Source organism: Agelaius tricolor, unplaced genomic scaffold (genome assembly GCF_023055355.1).
Source record: "Agelaius tricolor isolate 1412-34295 unplaced genomic scaffold, bAgeTri1.0.p SCAF_1, whole genome shotgun sequence".
NCBI classification, from domain to species: domain Eukaryota; kingdom Metazoa; phylum Chordata; class Aves; order Passeriformes; family Icteridae; genus Agelaius; species Agelaius tricolor.
The window spans coordinates 97,671,612-97,691,472 of NW_027269261.1; the positions used below are offsets into that span (position 1 = coordinate 97,671,612).

At 35.9% G+C, this 19,861-nt stretch overlaps 1 protein-coding gene across 5 annotated transcripts in view; it reads right to left on the reverse strand.

Moving 5' to 3' along the window:
• The window catches only part of COL19A1 (collagen type XIX alpha 1 chain), a 183,827-nt gene that overhangs the window by 51,034 nt on the left and 112,932 nt on the right, over window positions 1-19,861 (reverse strand). For all 5 annotated transcript variants that reach the window (XM_071445227.1, XM_071445202.1, XM_071445210.1 and 2 more), the window contains 4 exons: window positions 13,277-13,330; window positions 6,003-6,056; window positions 1,499-1,561; window positions 683-727 (listed from right to left, as the gene is read on the reverse strand). In XM_071445227.1, coding sequence (XP_071301328.1) covers window positions 683-727; window positions 1,499-1,561; window positions 6,003-6,056; window positions 13,277-13,330 — 216 coding nt within the window. The remainder of the gene's footprint in view (window positions 1-682; window positions 728-1,498; window positions 1,562-6,002; window positions 6,057-13,276; window positions 13,331-19,861) is intronic.

The window sequence follows — 19,861 nt, forward strand, 5'->3', positions numbered from 1 at the left end:
CTCAAACTTAGATGCTTTATAACACACAAAATCATAAATCTGTTGTATCAATGGAATAAAAATACTGTTTCTGCCTGCATGAAAACTATAAAGGAATATAAAGGTATGACCAAAGAAATCAAGAAGCCTCATAGCTGAATGGGAAAACACCTATTAATCAGTAGAACTATGTACAGCACACATTCCTAGAAAAGCAAAATACAATTCTGTTCCCACGTAGTAATACCTCCTGAATCATACTGTAAAATTTATGCTTAAACTAAAATATACTAAATTAGAATGTTAATCTGTAAATTTTAATAATTTAAAGCTTCTTGTTTATTCATGTAGATATTGAAGATCACAACTTAAAAAAGTATGACTGTCACCTAATTAATGAGGCAGCCTCTGATCATAAACATTTATAAAAATAATTTTAAACTGGTATTAAGTAAAAGTCTGAATGCTTTTAAAGCTAAAGACTTTGTGAGCTGGTAAAACAGGGAAATTTACTTGCCTATGTAAATACCCTCCAATAAGGGGCTTGAATAAAGTACTAAGGACATTTAGAGATGAACAACTTTTCCCATACCCAAATATTTTGTCTTGATCTCCTGTATATTTTACAAGATTTCATTCAAAATCAGTACATTGCATCACCTTCTAGTAAACACATGAGCACAGAAGTAAGGAATTAACTCACCTTTTCTCCTTTTGCACCAGTCATTCCCAATTCTCCCTTTTGACCCTTTTAACAAAATTAATTATATTTAAAATCTTTGTATTCTGGCAAATGTAAATAACCCCCTCCTCTTCTTTAAATGTACTTTTTTTCTGTGTGGGCCACAAAATCTTAACGATTATTACAATGGAAATCAAGCTTAAACATCTGCAAATGAATTTAAATGGCTGTTTTCTACAGAAGATCTGCAGGCTTCTCAATAAAATGTTGTCAGTTCTGTCACATATCCAGAGCTCTTGTCTATTCTCTTAAAAGTTTGAAAGGTATGCAATTGTTAAAATATCAGTGAGCTGTTTATACAGGACAGATAACTGTAAACAATAAAGCGTGGATTAAGAATTAGATTTCCATGTAATTTTTAGAGGCTGTCTATGAGTATTTTTGGTATAGAAAGCCTCATCATTACAGAGAAACTGCTTTAAATATTCATTATTTACTATCCAAAATATTTTATGAATATTTCAACTTTTTCAGAGTCTTTCCCACATAACTGTCAGGGCAGCTCATTTGACTTCTCAGATGGCATTATAGAAACCATACATAATTCCTTCAGCATTTCTCCTTTCTATTTATACTAAATGAGAAAGAATCACATGTTGCCTCTGCAGGATGACACGATGAGTTGGATATTGGTCTACACAGATCAAAATGCCAGTCATGTCAAAAATCTATTCCTTCAAAGCCCATTGGGATAAATCAAATAAAATGCATTGAGGGTGGCGGGGAGAGGTTGGGAAGGCCCTTTGAAACTTCTCCAAATTCATCCCAAATGCTTACAACATCTCCTTTCTGGCCTTTAAGTCCAGGGGTCCCAAGTACTCCCAGTAGTCTTGTGTCACTCTGGAAAGAAATATCAGCACAAAGATTAGAAAATGCCACTATTTACTTCCAGTAACAACTTGTTTACCATAACAATTTATTTTAATTATCCAGTTGTAAATTCAGAAGTCCTAATTTACCACTAGAAAGGGAATAATAATAAATGCCTATGCAGTACAAGTAGGTAATATGTTGCAGAACACATCCTTTATCACACATTCACACTCCTGCCACACTAGCAGAAAATGAACAAAAGCATAAAAGGGAAATGTCTATGTTGACTATTGCTATGCAAATCTATGATTTTTTAAAGTTCAACACAAATAACATATTTTTATGCTCATTGTTACAATGCATTTCTCAAGTATGTTAGAAAAGAAGAAAACCCCCAACTTCTATGAAAAAGAACCGCAAGCTTTTTACTTTTGAGTACCATGAAATGTAAAAAACCATAGAACTAATTTAAGTCTACTACAGTAGTAAGACAAAGGAGAGGGAACAGGCTCCTCACATTGCTTCTCAAGGAAGACAGACTTAAGGACTAGATGGTTCAGGTTCCATACTTGCTCAGCTGTTACTGCACTGCATTTATTTACTCTTCTGTACAAGGTAGAGACACAATAAAACACAAAGCAAATGGTTTCCTTTTCACAAAGTCAGATGTCCTAAGGGGAACATGTTTCTCTGCAATGACAGTGGAAAAAAAAGCAAAACCCAATAACCCTGAAAAATGAGCTCCTGTCAAGAGCCAGGGAATCCCAATCCTAGAACACATGCCACTGGGGTGAGCAGGAACCCTGAGTAAGCCAGCTCCCCTTGCCATATCCCAATTTCCAAAACTCTAAAATGGGAAAATATCATAATGAAAAAATGTGCCATTTACACTGTGTTAATATTTTCAAAGATAGTAACTGAATACAAGTTGAAAAAAATCAATAATTATCTTAGAAATGCTAATTTCCTGATGGATTCTCCTTGGTGGTTAGGGTTTGTAACACTGTGAGCATACTAATTATCAAAATCACCTTCAGAACAAGATGCAGATATCCAGATACCTGAGTACTGATGAGAAGTAGCTGACTACCACTGGGCTGAGAATCCAGGTGTCTGTTACTGTGAGTGCACTACAAATTATGATTTATTCTCAGTTGTAGGTTTTTTTTTTTGTAAATATGAAGGAAAAAAAAGGGGGAAAGGCTTTTAGACCAAAAAATTACCCTTATATTCTTTGCATTTTTATAGGTAATTTGCTCTTTAAAACCAAATGTTGGTAAAATACACCAAAGCAAAAAAATCTTAGAAAGTTAATACTGAATTATCCCATAATAGTCTAAAACTACTACAAATTATAGTGATTCCGAACATTTCCTGACCAGATTATGTTATAGTTTAAATTTCTTTATGTTTCGGTTTAATTTTCTATTTTTATGTGTTGGAGAACATTGTTGATTAAACTGATTTACATGCCCTTTCCAAAGATATTTAGAAGCAAGTTTAGCTAAATGACCTTATATCTACATATGGAAAACTGGTAAGTAGGAAGGATGACAAACAGAGGCCTTGAAAACCCAGGCAAAGGATAACAGAGGTCTGAAAGTATAAAAATGCAAATAATGAGGCATTGTGTATCCACCTCTGAAGGAATGTAACATACAGGGCAAAATTAGTGTCTTGGCAAAAAGAAGAGAACAAAATGTGTTTATTGAACACATGCAAAGCATCTGATTCATGCTGAAAATGCAAACGACATAACAAGAAGGAATATAAAAACAGTCACCTATAAAAACAGGCACACAGGAAGAATGAGGGCAGCAATGCTCCAGCACTGTCTCCCACCCCATTAAGGATCAATGCTACTCCTTATCCTAGGCAGGTTCCTCTCACCTTCATTAAGGGAAGACTGCTGATCTTGGTTTGCTGTTCAGCACAATTTGCTGCTGCAATCAGCAATTGTATTTATAGTGCTCTTTCACTGTATACATGGATCAAGTAAATTATGCTTTTAAAGGCTTGCACTCCAGCCTCCTTAAAAATCACTCTGATAAAGTGATTGATGCTGACCCAGAAAAATCCTGCTTGCAATAAATTATTTAAATACATTGTGCAATTACCAATACATATTACAGCAATCAGAAAATTTGCAAATAATCTGATAAGAAGCAGAGAAATAGAAAAACAGAAAAAACATTGTTAATTATGATGGGCCTTAAGAGCCACCACATTTCTTGATATAATTTTCTCATGGTTCCTAGAAATACTAACACAAAGAAGCCGTACTAATATTCTTAGGATAAAAAAAAAAAGTGTGAAAATACTTTTAACAAGTAAAATGTAGTCAATACCTAAACACTTTAAACACCCAACTGAAAGAATAGCTTGTGACATCCTTGAGAACTTGGATAAAATGATGGAAGATGACACCACCATTCCCTGTGCTGTTGGGAACCTCAAAAACCTCAGAGTATCACTCAAAAATAATTTCACTAATGGTAACTGAGGCACAGTGCAAATTCAGTACTGGAATGTGAGAGACTGCTTGATGTCTCCAAGGTGCCGTGGACAAAATCAGCTTCTGTCACAGTATGAAACAGCATGGAGAAAAGACAAGTTACTGGTGCATACATCTGCCTTAGTGCATCAATGGCAAAGCAGAGAAGCTGTTCTTTTCTTTGAAGACCTCTTTGTCTTGTCATTGATGGGAATTTCTCAATCCCACCCTAAAATGTATAGGAATTAATAGGTTTGTTGTTGGAGACTTAAGCTGACTCTAAAAGTCAACTTTAACTAAAAATTTGCATATTTAGAACATTCTACTTGAATCAGAAAGCCAACTCCTCTTTCATCTGGAATCAAACAGCATTTCCTTGTTGAACAGTTAATTGCTTATGAAAGAGTCATTAAAATCTTCAAACTAGACAGCTGAAGTAAGAAGAAAGTTGATAAGCTATCCAGGATTTAAAAGATAATTAATTTATAGACACATACCAGCTGGTCTACATTTTTTCCAGGAGATTGTTAATTAGGAAATATTAGCCACCTTAAGATTACTTAGAGCATTATAATTATAAGAAACACGATTTTTGGAGACAGAAGTGTGTAATTTCCTGGAGATCATCACTGTTTGTATTTCCTCTCGCAGAATTAACCCTAAAAAGACTATCAGGATTAAAGAGACTGATAAGGCAGAGGTGGGGAATGAGTTACAAAAAATATGATTTACAAAAAATATGATATCAATAGAGAAAACGTTGCTGGTATCAGTGAAAGATTTTTGGCAGGAAAAAGAAACTGGTAAGGAAACCAAACGTGAAAGCCAAAATATGTAAAACTTGAACACATATACATGAAGAAGGAGACCAAATACAGAAACTAAGTCTCTAGGCATAAAAAATGCTCTTTGCTTAACTCCTAATACATGCTTCTAAGGTGATATACTGATTTGGGATGGATTAAATATCATAATTAATATCAAAGAAATCACTTCAGTGATAAAAGCAGCTGGAAAGGTATGTTTGACATGAATTTAACTCCAGAATCCCTGCTCAAGGAAAGATTTTAGCACTCATCTGGGAATGCTAAATAAGAAAAATATCCTGAATACATGTTCATTCTATTCATGTATAGTTAATGCATTCTAATATTAAAATAAATTAATTTCCTCCAGGCTTGACCTGCATGACTTAAGTTGTGATACACACATTAACCACTGTACTGGGGAAATAATGTTGTAATAGTGCATCTTGAATTTTTGAACAAAATGGTTTTCTGATCAGAGAGGTTACATACTCCCAAATCAATTAAGCAAACTTCTCCGTTCTCATACAATGGCAGATACTACCACAGCTTAAATGACTTGAAATATCTGCACTAAGAATGTAAAAGCTCTGTCAAGTTGAACTCAGTCCTATGCAATTTTTAGTCTTTTAAGTTCTTTTAGCTGCAGGTAGTTTTATAATTGACACAGTATTTTTATTAGTCCGTAATACAAACATAAGGACAATTCTCATGTCCTTATGGATTGCTGGCAGATATTTTTTAAATTATGCCTCCTTGTCTTTCTATTTTACTCTTAGAATCATGACAGAGTTGGTCAAGAAAGAAATGTCAAATTCAGTTTAAAGCAATTAAGTTTAGAAATGGGGAGCTGGTGCTTCACACTAACAGCCAGGTGGTCCCCACATTTCCTTTCTGAGTTTCACCAGTCAAAAACAAGTAAGCAGAAGATGGATGGGAGGCAAGACACATGGCAGCAAGATTGATGACAAGCTAGGAATGTGACGGGAGTATGGATTGAAACTTGTAAAGGGATGCAGAAAGGGGGCAGGAAAGAAACTACCTTTTGAATTAATTTGGAATTAGGTTTGGAAAGTGGTTTGGAATGAGGAGTCAAAACTTTAATAATTTCTCCCTTAGATACTACTTAGTCATAAACCCACACAGACACCAAATCAAATCTCCATACCTCATTATAATGCTTGTTCAATGAATCCAGGATTCCTTTTAGTCCAGATGGGCCCTATATGGAAAAATATGCATTAGAAGGTCATTTTAATTTAACAAATTTTATTTTTGTTTGCATATCTTTTTTTAAAAAGCAGTGGAGAAGTAAAAGGTTTTTTGTTTTTTTTTTTTTTTTTTTTGAAGTGTACAGTAAATTATCTTCTGTAACTTCATTATTTCTTTTTTCTGGCACAGAGGAAGAAGAAAGTTAGTTTTTAAATCTCTGAATTTTGAAAACCAGCAACTTATTTTCAAGTGAACTGGTCAGTCAGAGCAGGCAGCAATTAAATCCATATCTATTTTAATACAAGTCCCTTCTGGTATGAACAATATTCTTGTTCTGCAGCATTTTAAAGCTCTTTCCACTAACTTGAAGCACAAGTTTTGATGTAGAAGCAGCTCCTAGTGTGAGTGAACAGCTAGGTGTTTAACCTGGGAGTACAGTAAGTGAAATTGAGGAAAGCAAGAATTCTCCAGAATATTAACTTTCTAGTTTTATTAGCATTGCAAGTTTTTACTTAAACACACGTTTCATCAAGAAATTAAACACTGTAAAAGGAACTTCCTGATCAAATTAACATTTAGGACAGAAACACTGAAAAATGTGCTTGGGAAAAAGCATTTTTGGACATTAAATCTGCCCATTTTTAGGCATATTCTGCCAAAAAGCATGGCCTCAATGAGATTTTCAAGTTTGATAGATGGAGCAGAACACAGAAAGTACTGTCAGTTCTTAAGACTCAATTAGATTTACAAATTAGTGTAGCTACTCTCTTTGAGTTGAAGCTTTCACATAAAGCAATATGAACACCAACAACTCATGATGGCTGTAAGAAACACTTGACTGTATTAATAAGATTACAAAATATTCAAGTAAGTAATTTAGCCTGATTGACCTGGATGTAATACAAACTGGGTGCAAAAGCTCCTCTGGGGCTTTTATAATTACAATTTATCCTCTGCAGCTTTTGTCTTAGTGTGGGTACTAGGAAAGCTTGGAGGCCACTTGAAACATCTCAGGTATTTCACTCCCTCCTTCTTCCCTAAATTGGAAGAGACAAAAGTGTCTTCCTGTTATTTCAAAGTAAATTGTCACTTCAAATTTATGTTAAAAATAAGATCAATATGGTCATGATGTCTTCACTAAGATCTCACTCCACTCTGATTTCTGATGTTAAGGGCAGAATTTTTACTTTGCTATCTATAATAAAGCCGGCAATTCAGAACTGGGACTGAAGCAGGATGACACTACCTAGACATCTCAACATCAACACTGTAAACCTGCTGTACTGAATCCTTTAACCCAGAATCCCTGGAGAAATCTGAAATCCTGCAAAGAGTCAAAAAAAAGAACTTACTCTCCCTTTGCATTTGACATCATGTATCACGCTTCTTTTACAGTTTTTCCACAACTGAAACTGCTGCAGACACACAGCCCAGGAAGAAATTAATGCTGCCATCAACCCCAGAATCTCAGATATTATTTGTACATAAATAAATAATTTTTGACAGGATGAAAAGTACATTGGCACAGTTTTGAAAAACAAGCATATCCTCAAAAATCCCCAGAATGTCTCATGACTAAGACAGTCAAGGAGAACTTTAGGCATTTTGGCTGCATTCTTGACTATGCCACAGCCTTTGTGTTACCAGTTTAGTATTTCAGTTTTCCAAAAATTGATATAAATTTAATAATTTTATATTTCTACAATTTCTTCAATCATAAAAAACTAGTAAAACAAGTATACAACAACAGAAGATATTTTTATTCAAGACTTTTTCCCAAATCACAGTCTCTTTTCTTCCACAGTTTCACTACACTAATGTAGTTGCAGCGTCTACTCTGAAATCTCTACAGACTAAAAAACCCCAGCAGCATTGGTTTGAACGTGGAGAAGCAATGAAATTAACAACAGTTGAAGAATTATTGTACCAGAAGTTTCTAGCTTTTGAATAAGAATTTTGCACATCTGCCACTTTTAAGCTCACTTGAGCAGGGTTTCCTTTTTTTTCTAATATCAAGTTGTGTAATTGAGAGAAGCGAAGCACACAGAGTAGAGTTGTACGAATAAGAAAAGAACTGAAAATGTGTCCTGATTGTTTCCCAAAATTGCAAACAGGTTTCAGATGTTATTTCTACAGACAAGGCAGGAATAGAAACACAGGTGCTTAAAGGGAAATAGCTCCAAACTGTGAAATTACTGGGGTTTACAACATATTTTCCTCCCTTAAGTTTTATAGTTCACCTGCATTTCTGTAAAGATGAGACTGTTGAAAAAATCTACACAATCTCACAGTCCATGCATAAAATGGGTAACAAGTAAATTGTTGGTTGCATCTCAAAAATAGGCCATTTCAGAGAACACAGTCTGCAAGTGACTCAGTGCAGTTACTTTATCCCTGTATTTCACTTTGGTGTCTGCCCATTAAAATAAGACCCTGTTTTTCTGTTTATTTTAATGCAAAACCTCATGAAACTCATCAGGGCAGATGTACAATATTGCATAACTATTCCAACCAGCAAATGGAAAGAATGATGAAAACATGATGTCTCTCACAATAGGACATAAGAAAGAAATTACATTTTGATATGGATAAAAAAACTTTATGCATAGAAACAAGCAATATGACCAACCTTTGCCTGCCTTTCCCACACTCTAATGGAAGTGTTTCCAATATTCTTCTAAGAAGTAGCTGAAAGTCCAGGAAAACCAGAAATGCTACTGACAATTTTCACTTATCATTGCTTTGATTTCTTCTTTATTATAATTAAGTGATAACATTCACTCACTCCCAAAATATTGGTAGAGGGATGACAATATTTCCTGAGGCAGAGGAAATGAAATTTCCAAGGTGAACTGCTGGCTACTTAAGATAACTAGTTTGGGGGCACTGACATATGTATTGAATCACAACAGCAAAAGTGTATGTAATTAAATGAAGAAGTTCAAGTGAACTCCTCTACTGCATCCCATGCAATGCAGACAAAAATGAAACTCTGTTTTAATTTAAAAATTTAGGGAGTAACACAAAGCTCATCTTCCAAGCAAACATATTGAGAAGATAAAAAATATGAAGTTCAGCCTCTTGCAAAGGTAAATGATAAACTGAATGATGAGTTTCAAAAGCTATAGCAATGTGAAATGAATCAATTATATCTATTGGTTGAAAACAATAGCTTAGCTTTGGATGTATCAGTTTAAGGGAATGAATAATTGTGATTACAGTTTCCTAGCCAGTGATTTAGCACACCCTAGGTTGCTTTCCCACCTCTGCCATAGGTAGCAACATTGGATAAGGTTGTGTTTGGCCAGAACAGGCTGCCCTCATGCTTCTAACCTTTACAAACCAGCGCTGATAACATTTCACTTCTGCTAAAGAATAATTGGGCAGAAGTCAGACTCATCTCAAAGAATTTTTTTTATACTTGTGCAAGTCTGTAGCACAACTGTAGCTTATCACTCTTGATTTTAAAAACAAGCTAACTCACTAAAATGGGAGCTATTAAGAAATGGAATTGCTCCAGTCATAACAGTTCCAGTAGAGACAGAGAAAATTAGGATGGGAAAGATAAAGTTAACCCTCAATAGAGAAATGAGTAAAACTCCTTTTTTCTGCTCTCTAGCCCATCTATGTAAATAGCTATACCTGATGATCCATTTCAAGGCAAAAATGAATAATCAATAAATCCCCAGCCTCAACAGTGACAGACATCAGGGACCCCATCCTGTGTTGCTGAATCCTATGGAATTTTAGTTAGCAGCTATGGCAGAAGAAAGCAACCAGCTCAGTTCTGCACTCTGATCAAAATGCTGTTTTTACAATCTTAAAGCATCCTATTATCATAGTAATTCTTTTTGTTTCATAAAATCAGCATTTCAATTTCAGTGAAGAGCCATGCTGAGCAGGGTAACAGCATGTGACAGTCTCTCTTTCAGAAGACTTTAGAAGAAAATGGAAGTAGGCAAATACATAAAATACATTTGAAGGGTACAGAGATATTGATTTTACAATCACAATTTTCAGAATGCTTGTGAGAGCAAAGTGAACAGTGTGTTTAACAGAAGATTTTCACTGCTATCCAGGAGCTTTTAAAGTGGAGAAAAGGTCAAAAAGCACTAGAGGGAGCTGCTGCTCCACTTGGATTCTTGTATTCAGCACAAATTGCTACTCGCTGGATTGAGACGGGTGTGAGCTCTCATCTCAGCTCTCCTGAACTGAAATAACAGGACAGTATTCAAAACCAAGAGCAGACATCGAGGATGCATACTACCAATTCCAAACCAGAAGGGAATCAAAGAACACCTTAAAAGTCTATAATATGTAATAGACTTTAAACTAATACAAAGGAGGAATATATTCCATAAGTTTACAAAAATATTTTTTATAGCTAATCACTAAAATTCTTCTTTGACTCCTTGCCTTTTGTGGGAACAGGACTTGTTCCAAAGAGAAAAAAAAATAACATAAAAGAAAGGATAAGGAAAAAAAATTACACAAAAGAAATGATATCTGGAAGAAATTTCATAGGAAGTCCCACTTTAACTGAACAGTTTCATTACCAGATGCCAATCAATCTATGTTTCTGACAGTGATAAAGGTTTTTAACCAAAGCTATGCAGATGATGTTAAGGGACTAGAAACTTACACCAAGGATTAATTTTACTGAAAAAAGTCCCCAGAAATTAGGTTAGGGAAAAAAAAGAAAAAAGATGAGATATTGGAAGAAGGTTAGAAAAGTCTAAAATGCTGCCATGTTACAAGTAGATTTTTGACTGTTAGCAAGTGCTTTTACACTTCTGTCACATGAAAGCACAGCATGTATGCTGATGGCAATTTTTGTAACTTTCCAGTTTTCTTTAATTTTACCCCAATCTTTTCCCACAAATCCCTGTATGTGCACATTGTTATTAGGATTGTCCTTTATAATAAATACCTTGAGTATTGTATTTTCTTATCACCATTTTTGTGGTTTTGGTTGTTTTTTTTTTGTCAGTACTGAGCACTTGACTGCCCTAATATATAAATGAAATACTTAACATCATGGCATAAACTCACACTTCATGCTGTAGCTACCCTAACAATTAATGACTGAATCTCCTTTTTCTCAAAAACAAATTTCCTATATTTTTGAACATCAGCCAAAACCCTTTTTTTTTTTTTTTTATGCTGGAGAGTCTAATTTTTACATATTCAGTCAATCTGTTAACCACTCTGCACCCTGTGTAGGCCAAAGTTATGACAGCAAGCACCCTGCAGGTGTGAGTGCTCTGTTGCACTTTGGGAAAGCCAAAGTAAGGGCTAACAATGCATCCATGTGCATGAAGAAGCTGCTTACTATTAGGAGAGAAGGGACCTGGAAGCACAGCAAAACTGAATATAGTTTGAGCCTTGAGAAAGAGAGGGGGAATGATGGATCCTGTTGAAGTTTTTTTGGTGTATACAAGCTGTGGCACTTGAAGTATGGGGATCCTGCCAATTCATGTTAGCAGGCATTACTGCTTTTAGAGTATGCCTTTTCTATGTGTTATCTTCTCAGCCTTGGAAGAGGAACACAAGATGGTGGTATAGCAGTATTCAAAGCAAGGAGTGCATCAAGAGAATTATACCAGAAAGAAATACTTTAAACCAATATTTAGGCCATGGCTGTTTAAGGAATGCTTCTCTGTATGTAGTACTAGGCTACAGTACCCAATACAGAGCTCCTTGTAGTGACGTTGCCATGCTGACAAAGTTGAGCTTTCTTCTTGCTGTAAGAAAATCTGAGCTACATTTCAGTAATAGAAGTGCAATTTAGCTTCCTCTCAAGATTTCTGGTATATCTGTCAAGGATCATACATCTTCACAAGCCTGACCTGCCAGCAAATCTAGGATGGCAGAAATCTGTAACGCAGAAACAGCTTTTCACTAGCTCACAAAAAGCTAAGTAGATTAGGTCTAACAATGACCTCTGCTATGGTTTGCTTTTTTATCCTTTAAAGGTTATATTTGGCACTTGTATTAAGAAAGATTCTGCATCAGTCCTTTCCTCTGTTTGGCCTCCTGCAATCTGCAATACCATTTCAGCATTAGGACTGTGCAAAGGACTCAAACAAGCAAGGCTTCAGTATGATGGTATGCAGGGGAAAAGAGTGAAAGGGAGGGATTTTTAACTGATTTTATGTAGGATAAATGAATTTCATCATAAATGCCTCTTTCTGAAAGCATTTTGCAAGAAAAAATTATTTATGAAATGTATGCAGTTTTTGTTTTGGCTGAGGGTAGATGACATCTGTTTCATTTTAGTCATTGCATCCCATGCAGCAGTGCATTATTCTCTGCTCTACATATAAGACCAGGTTGAAACATTTGAATCAAATGTTCAGATACATAAACCACTAGCCTTTATCCAAGTAAGCAAAAGAAGGAATTATAATGTTTTTTGTTTTATATTAAGAATGTAAAGCAGCAGAAGCTTACTCAATCCACAAATAGCTGTTTTGCATTTGTGCATGACAGCATTTTTACAATACAATGTACAGAGAATTTTACAAATATGACCAAGTCTTCCCCTAACAAAAAAGGGCTGCTTTCATTGAAGACTAATATACATTCATACCTGACTTGAATTTTAAATCCTTTGTCTTTTTTTAAAAAAATAGAGAAGAAAAAGAAAATCCCAAACCTCTTAGATCTGAGCTAAACCCTTTAGTTCTCCATATTACAAATCCTTTCATAAAGTCATGTATTTCTTAATCTGTTTAATTCTTCAGTCAACTCATTTGAACTACAGCTGAGTGCTCATTCCAGTGCTGGGTATAATCCTCCCCATCATTCAGACAGTTGGCACATGCTTCACACAGTCCTTCATCTTTCAAATTACCCCTCTGAGACAGAAATTATCCCTTCTACAGAGCATCACGCATTTTGCAAAGGGAATGAAAGCACAGTATTCACAGCTAGCATACATGGCCAGTCTTTGAAATGCCAATTTCTGCTTCCTCTGCTGAAGTTTCCATCTTGTTCTTTCCCTCCTGCATAGTCGCTCCTACTTGTGGACCCAGTCCTTTTATTTATGCTGCAACAAAAGGCTACCAGCAGTAGGTGTTTGATACAGCAGAGTACACACAGATTAATTATTTTTAACTATAATTATGATCCAGTAACCTGCTATAAAAGAGTTAACAAAGTCCAGAGGATTTTGTCCAGGCCAAAGGACAGAGTGAAAATTTCCCATTCCCCTCATGAGTTACTCACAGGAGGTCCTGGTGGCCCTGGTTTTCCTGGAAGGCCTGGTTTGCCTCGTCTGCCCTGGAAACAAAAAAATTACAACAGACATTTATAAATGGAGTGGTTAGGGACTGATTTGGAATAAGAATTTAAAAAAAAGATTTGTTGCCTTATGTATTACCAAAAAAAACCCAAAAAAACTAACTAAAAAAACCAAACCAAAAAAACCCAACAAAATCCATCCAAAATGAATACTCTGTATCAGTCCCTGCAATACTATCTGAGTAGTTCTAGGATTGCTTTTAATAGTTATAACAAACTATATTTGTATCTCCATCCCAGTAACAATGTCACATTTTAAAGCTTTGTCTCAAATATGAGTGCACATTGATAGGGTTATTAACAAATTACCTTGATGAGGTGTAAAGAAATTACATTTGTATGAATACACCAGAGCTTGGGATGTAAAACTGTGCTGCAGCACAGTCAGTACATATGTGCAACATAACCCTATTAACAAACACACATACCTTCTTCTCTGGGATGTGATAATGAGCACAAAAGCCAGAGATTTATTTGCAAAAACAACTCACCTTCTTTGTGCAATTACTACCATCTGTGTATATATAATGCACATGCAAAATCATTTGCATTAAAACATAAAGTCCATAAAAGTCTACTTAAGGGAGACTTTGCACTCAGTTTCTAAAAAACACATGCATATGTAACTATTACAATTTTTTAGTACAGAGTTTGCTTGAACAACTGTTTTCTTAATATGCTTTTTTATAGGAAGATCAACATAAAAATGGAAGTAATTTACAGGAATTAACATCTTTATTGCCAAGCTGAAATCTGATGCACATTTTTTAGAAACAACAGCTGAGAACAACTAATATCTAGGTGCAAATGGCAAAGAAAAAAAGTGTTATATCCATTAAGAGTAAACTTTTCCTTTGCATATGGCAAATGTAAATTGATGTTAAGCATTAGGGGGGTGTCCTGGTGAAAACTTGGCTTAAAAAGTGAAAAAAATAAAATTCTGGCTGATGGTTCACAATTAACACATAGGGATATTTCAGTAAGCTATGCTCCTTACTACTAAGTCTGCTTCTGTAGTTTCTTAAATAACAGTGTCACATAGACTGCAGAAGTATTCTCAGGAACAAAAAAAAATCCAGTTTTGCTATTTCCAGGTGAGAGCCCTGATCTGTAGGAAAGCACTGTCATGCTGTGCATTTCATTAATCTTGATCTGTGCTGAGGGGATGTCAGTAAGGGTGGAAAATCCCTCTGCCTCCCACCCTGCAGCTCTCCAGGACGAGAGAAGCCAGGGACTCTCCTGGGAGTGGTAGGCATCTCAAGCCCTTCAAGCTGAAAAAGAAACAGACCCAAGATTGTGTGGATGTGTTTCAGCCGTTGGGTTGTGCAGCACAACATGTACACTGCCACCACGGTTTTATCAACATCCTCGGCCAGTCAGAGTGAAACAAAACCACCTCAGCATTTTTGGAGTGCCAAATTCCTGGGTCTTAACTAGCTGAGACATATGTCATGTGCTGAGCTGTTTAATCCCACCAGTACTTGCACATGCAGAGCTCTAACTGGGGCAGCTAAGGGTAAATTTTTAGAACAAAAATACAGTCCTAGGTGCCTAGGCTGGGCTCAAGGCTCTACTGGGCCTTACTACCCACCCCCAGCACGTCCTCTGCTGTGCTGGCAACACTGTCCCTGCAGCCCCAGGACCAGCTAGGGCTGGCAGCTCAGCTGGGCTAAGGTGGAGCAGGTTTTGACTTTGGTCAGCTCACTGATGCTGCTCACCAAGCAGCTGAGGAGCTCGCCTGGCCTGCCAGGGCACTGCACCAGGGCACACATGCACAAGCACAGGGGGCTGCAGAGAGCTACATCTCTACTCTTGGACTCATCTCTACTCAGCAAATACAGGTGGAAACTGATATCTCCTCACTTAAAGAAAAAAAACCAGTAAACTTCCCTTAGAAAAAAGGAAAAACAGACTGAGAGGTAATAATGTAATAAACAATGATAAATTACTTCATACTTTTAAAATAGTCCCTCCAAGTTATAATGATCTACAGTGTTGACTTCTTGAAGCACCTTCCTTTTCCTGTTTGAACTTATCTAAAGTATCCTGAGGATGACACTTAAAGTCACAGCAGTCTAAACAAAGTATCAAGGAAGTGTCAGGATGAAGAAGGCAGGGCTTTGACTGGCAGACACAACTGTGAACGAGGTGTTAATTACACAGGAAAACATGGAATATGTTGGGAAGGCTATTTTATCTCTGTTTACAAGATGGACTAAAATATGATTTATGACATAACAAAGACAAAACTTGATGAATTTTCTGAAAAAAAACCCCAAAACAACCCAGTTATAAAAAAAAATTTGGGATAGTTGTTTTTCACTATTTATTAGTTACTAAAACACATACCCAGTGAAACACAGAGGAAACATCTGTCCCACTTTTTATCCCATCATTATATTATTAGCCATTATGCAATGTTGCATGTAAAACAGCCACACAGATCACTATGAGGCATAAGCTTTTTATAGAGTAATGAAAGTCCTTTTTTTGCCTCCAAGCACCTTTGTAACCTGTCTGGTATTTTAAATTTAATACAGAAATGTATGAAAGGCCACTACCTTTCAGCAATGCCATTCAGATACAGAGTCTTCAATGTTAGGAATACCCAAAACTCCCTCTACTTGTCAGCACTCCTGCTTCTCTATGACTTCTCAGCATCAGCAGGGGAAAAATATATATATTTTTACTATAGCAAGAGTGTAAGTAGAAAATATTGGTTTATGTTTTTGTTTAGGGTAATTAAAACAATTAGAATAATGTTTTTGATGAGCCCATTATGATGCTGCCTTGGGCAGACCATGACTAAATATTTACATTTTGATTTTGAGTCATCCTTCTGGCAAGAAAGAAGTGAAAAACATCTCAGTGCCCTCTCTGGTTTATAGAGTGGGCTTAGCAGAGAGCCACAGTTCCCATCTCCTGCTCAGCTGTGGGTCTTGGTGGCCCCCTGAGAGCCGTATTTATTGCCACTGCTGTGCAGAGGGCTTACAGCCCACACAGGAGGGCTGTTACCTTCATTTAGCTTAGATCACTGAGCAAATATTGAGGTTATAAAACCACTCAAAATATAAATAAATGAACTAGGCATCATATTGTTCCTTTAACTAAATAAAAAATGCAATACCACCTACATTCACTTAGAAACGATATGTGGTGTCAACAAGTTGTCTAATCCTACTTAGAATACCTGAAGGAGACCAAAACAGTTGCTGGCTACTTGCTCTGTGCTGCATATATCTTTGCTGCCAATCAAAGTGATAAGAAGTTTTCTAAATGTTACTGCTATTGTATGCTGCTCCCTTGACTCCTGCCCCCAACTAATTTGTGCAGCAGGCTACTTTCCTCTTTCCCAAGGGACAGACTTCAGCTAGATCATTCAAATGACAAATCATTCAAATAACAACTGCTTGGTTAGGGGCAAGAAAAGATAAAATGCTAAAAATAAAGTAAATTAGAGATTATATGCTTCAGGAAACCCAGCTGAGTGCCTAGCTGAAGTATGTGGTCAGCTGCATTCTTTATTTCTCTTTTACTTCACCCCTTCTGTGAATTGAAATGACTTGATGAGCTTTGCCTGACATGAGATGGAAAGCTGTTCAGAGGAGAGGCTCTGGCCATTCTCCCACAGGATTTGTGCTCTGGTTCTGACTGCTGCCCCTGGGCACTGTTGCAGGTCCAGCACACAGTGCAAGAATTCAAAATCTGTATTGTAACCCCCTGCTGTATCATGCCATATCCATCTACTCACATCTCTCTAACTTTAGAGGAGTAAGATCTCTAATCCTAGTGTTTAAAAATAAACTGCAGATTATTTAAGGATAAAATCAAGCAGTTATGTAGGAACACTGACATGATTTATGGAGTTAATAATTTAAAGACTCTACACTTCAGTCTGAAGGTAAAAGTTCTTAGAATAAACCCATGTGAATTTTCAAGGGAAAGTGCTAATTAGTGGTTCTTGAAACCCATCATCACATTTCAAAACAAGAAATAGTTCTAGGGTAAGTAGAAATCTGGGCTTTAAAGTCTTCACTACCATAGTTGTTATGCAAAATTAATGAGGTTTATGTAATTTTTTTGCCAAGCTACACTATGATTCTCTTGGTTAATCCTCAAAACCAGACTTAAAAAGGCACAGATAAAACCAAAACAGGAGGTGAGTGGGGAGTTAAAGACTCCTGTCTCTCATCTGCCTGACCTACAGATGCCAAGTGCCAGTTCCAGTGCCCACACTATCTCAGATTACAGCAAGAGTCGGGATAGTCTCTCCCCTAAATTGAAAATCTATGTTGCAGACAATGACACCTTGTTAACTTCAGTAATACAGTGTTAGGATTTGACTGTACAATCCCTTCTTCAATCCTATTAACTTTGGCCTTGAGGACGTATTATGACAACCAATATATTGCAAATTAACCTCTGTATGAGATGTTAAACCTGAACAAAAATCACAGGAAATAAGGCCGGAAGGCAAGAAATTAAAATTAAAACATTTACAGAAATCAAGTGCAAGTCTGTTCACCATACCCCACTAAAACCTTTCACAGAAACGTGGCTCACAGAAGAATAGAGCACACAGAGCCCAATTCCCTGCTTTGGGAGAAAAGTCAGTAGGGAGTTCCTCATGCAGAAGCCTTGCTGCATCAGTCTTGGCTTTCCAAAATCATTTTAGGAATGATTTACTGTAGTAAATCATTAAAATCTGTAGTTTCTTCATTGTGAAATTAATAAAATGCTTAAAGGGAATGCCTAGCCAGGCTACATAAAATTGAAATGAGTTTAACAAACAAAAATAAGTCCCTAAAAAGGCACAGCAATGCCTAGAAGTCAAATGCCAGGACCTCTTTTGCTGACAAATCGCTAGACGAAATCCATCACGATTTTTCAAGTGTATCCATAAAAGTTCAATTTTATTTCAAAACCACTCAAAGAAACGATTTTCAACTATATTTAGATAGTTTATACCTTAATTTTCATTATTAGATGTAATTTCTTATTCTCTCATATTTCTACACCTTTGGCTAAAAGACTTTAAAAGAAATATTAAAAATAGAGTATCTGGAAGAGAGTCTGAAATTCTAAAAGAGACTCTTAGAAGTTATACCATTTCTGCCATTCCATTAAAAGTTAGGTTTTAATTTCTACGGTGGAAATTGACAACGGGAAAAAAAAGAATTTTTCCAATTGAACAGTCTATTTTCAGCATTCTAAATTACAACTGTTTCATTCCATTTTTAAATGCCAAAGTGGGAAAAATAAATATTTTTAAGCTGCATCCAAATTTACTGGATATGTACTTCAATGTGGAGATGTTCTGGGAGAAAAAACTGTTTTACATTAAGCATTTTTGGACTGTTAAATGTCAGAGTGAAGGAACATACAGAACTCTAACTTAAAGATGAATTCAGATTGGAGCTTTGCCTGTTTAAAAACAACTTACATCAAAGTCAGGGACTGAGAAGATGAAAAGAGATTCCAAAACTCCAGAACTGTGAAGAAAATGTTTTGCATTGTGCCAGGAGGCTGACCTGCAATGCAGACATTATCGTTGTTCTGTAAGGTTTCTTTTATAATTGGTTAAGTACAACATTTATTCACTGAACTAGAAAAGAAATTATGTCAAAGAAATATTAATGTTCTATAAATCAGATAAATGCAATCTGAATTTAAATTAATTTTGATGCCACTCTAAATAAGTATGTGAAGAAAATCTAACAGCTCTCCATTCATTTATTTATGAAGATTTTCCACTCTGTCAAACTAACTTTGTTCATGAAAAAACTTGTAATATCAGAGAGTAAGCTGATTATTAACATAAGGCAAATATTGCAATTCCAAAGAGTCCCTCCAAACATGTAATTTTAGTAAAATCAATGTTGAAATACTAGATGTGACAACAGATTCTTAGTTTTATGAGGTATTTAATTTATTACTAAGATAATGCTAAAATAACTTCCTCTTAAGTGAAGTATTTGGTATTATAAACACAACTATTGGAAATAAGGAAGTTCTTTCAAAAATATTTACTTCAGGACACCTGCAACCCAAGGACACCAATCCCAAGGAATTTAAAGTCAAGGATATGGCTGTGATATTGTTGAATATTTTAAAATGCTTGAACCCAATTCACCACTGGAACCAGGGAAACCACCATGATGGAGAAATAATCTGTTTAAATACATATAAAAGACTTTAAAAAATTTGCATTAGTCCATAAGAATGAAGTTGTTGGTAGCTATGCTGAGAATAAGCTAGAGCTAGTCACATACAAACCACTGAATTGTCTGGGTTGGAGGAAAGTCTTGAGATCACTTAGTATGATCCCTGTCCCAAGCAGGATCAATTGTCCAGGATTGTGTCTACTCAGCTTTTGAGTATCTCCCCAGATGGAAACTCCACAACCTCTCTGGGCAGCCTGCATCAGTATTTGATGACCTTCACATTCTTTCTTGTGTTGAAATAGAATTTTCTGGGTTTTGGTTTTTTTCCTTTTTTTAAGATTTCTTA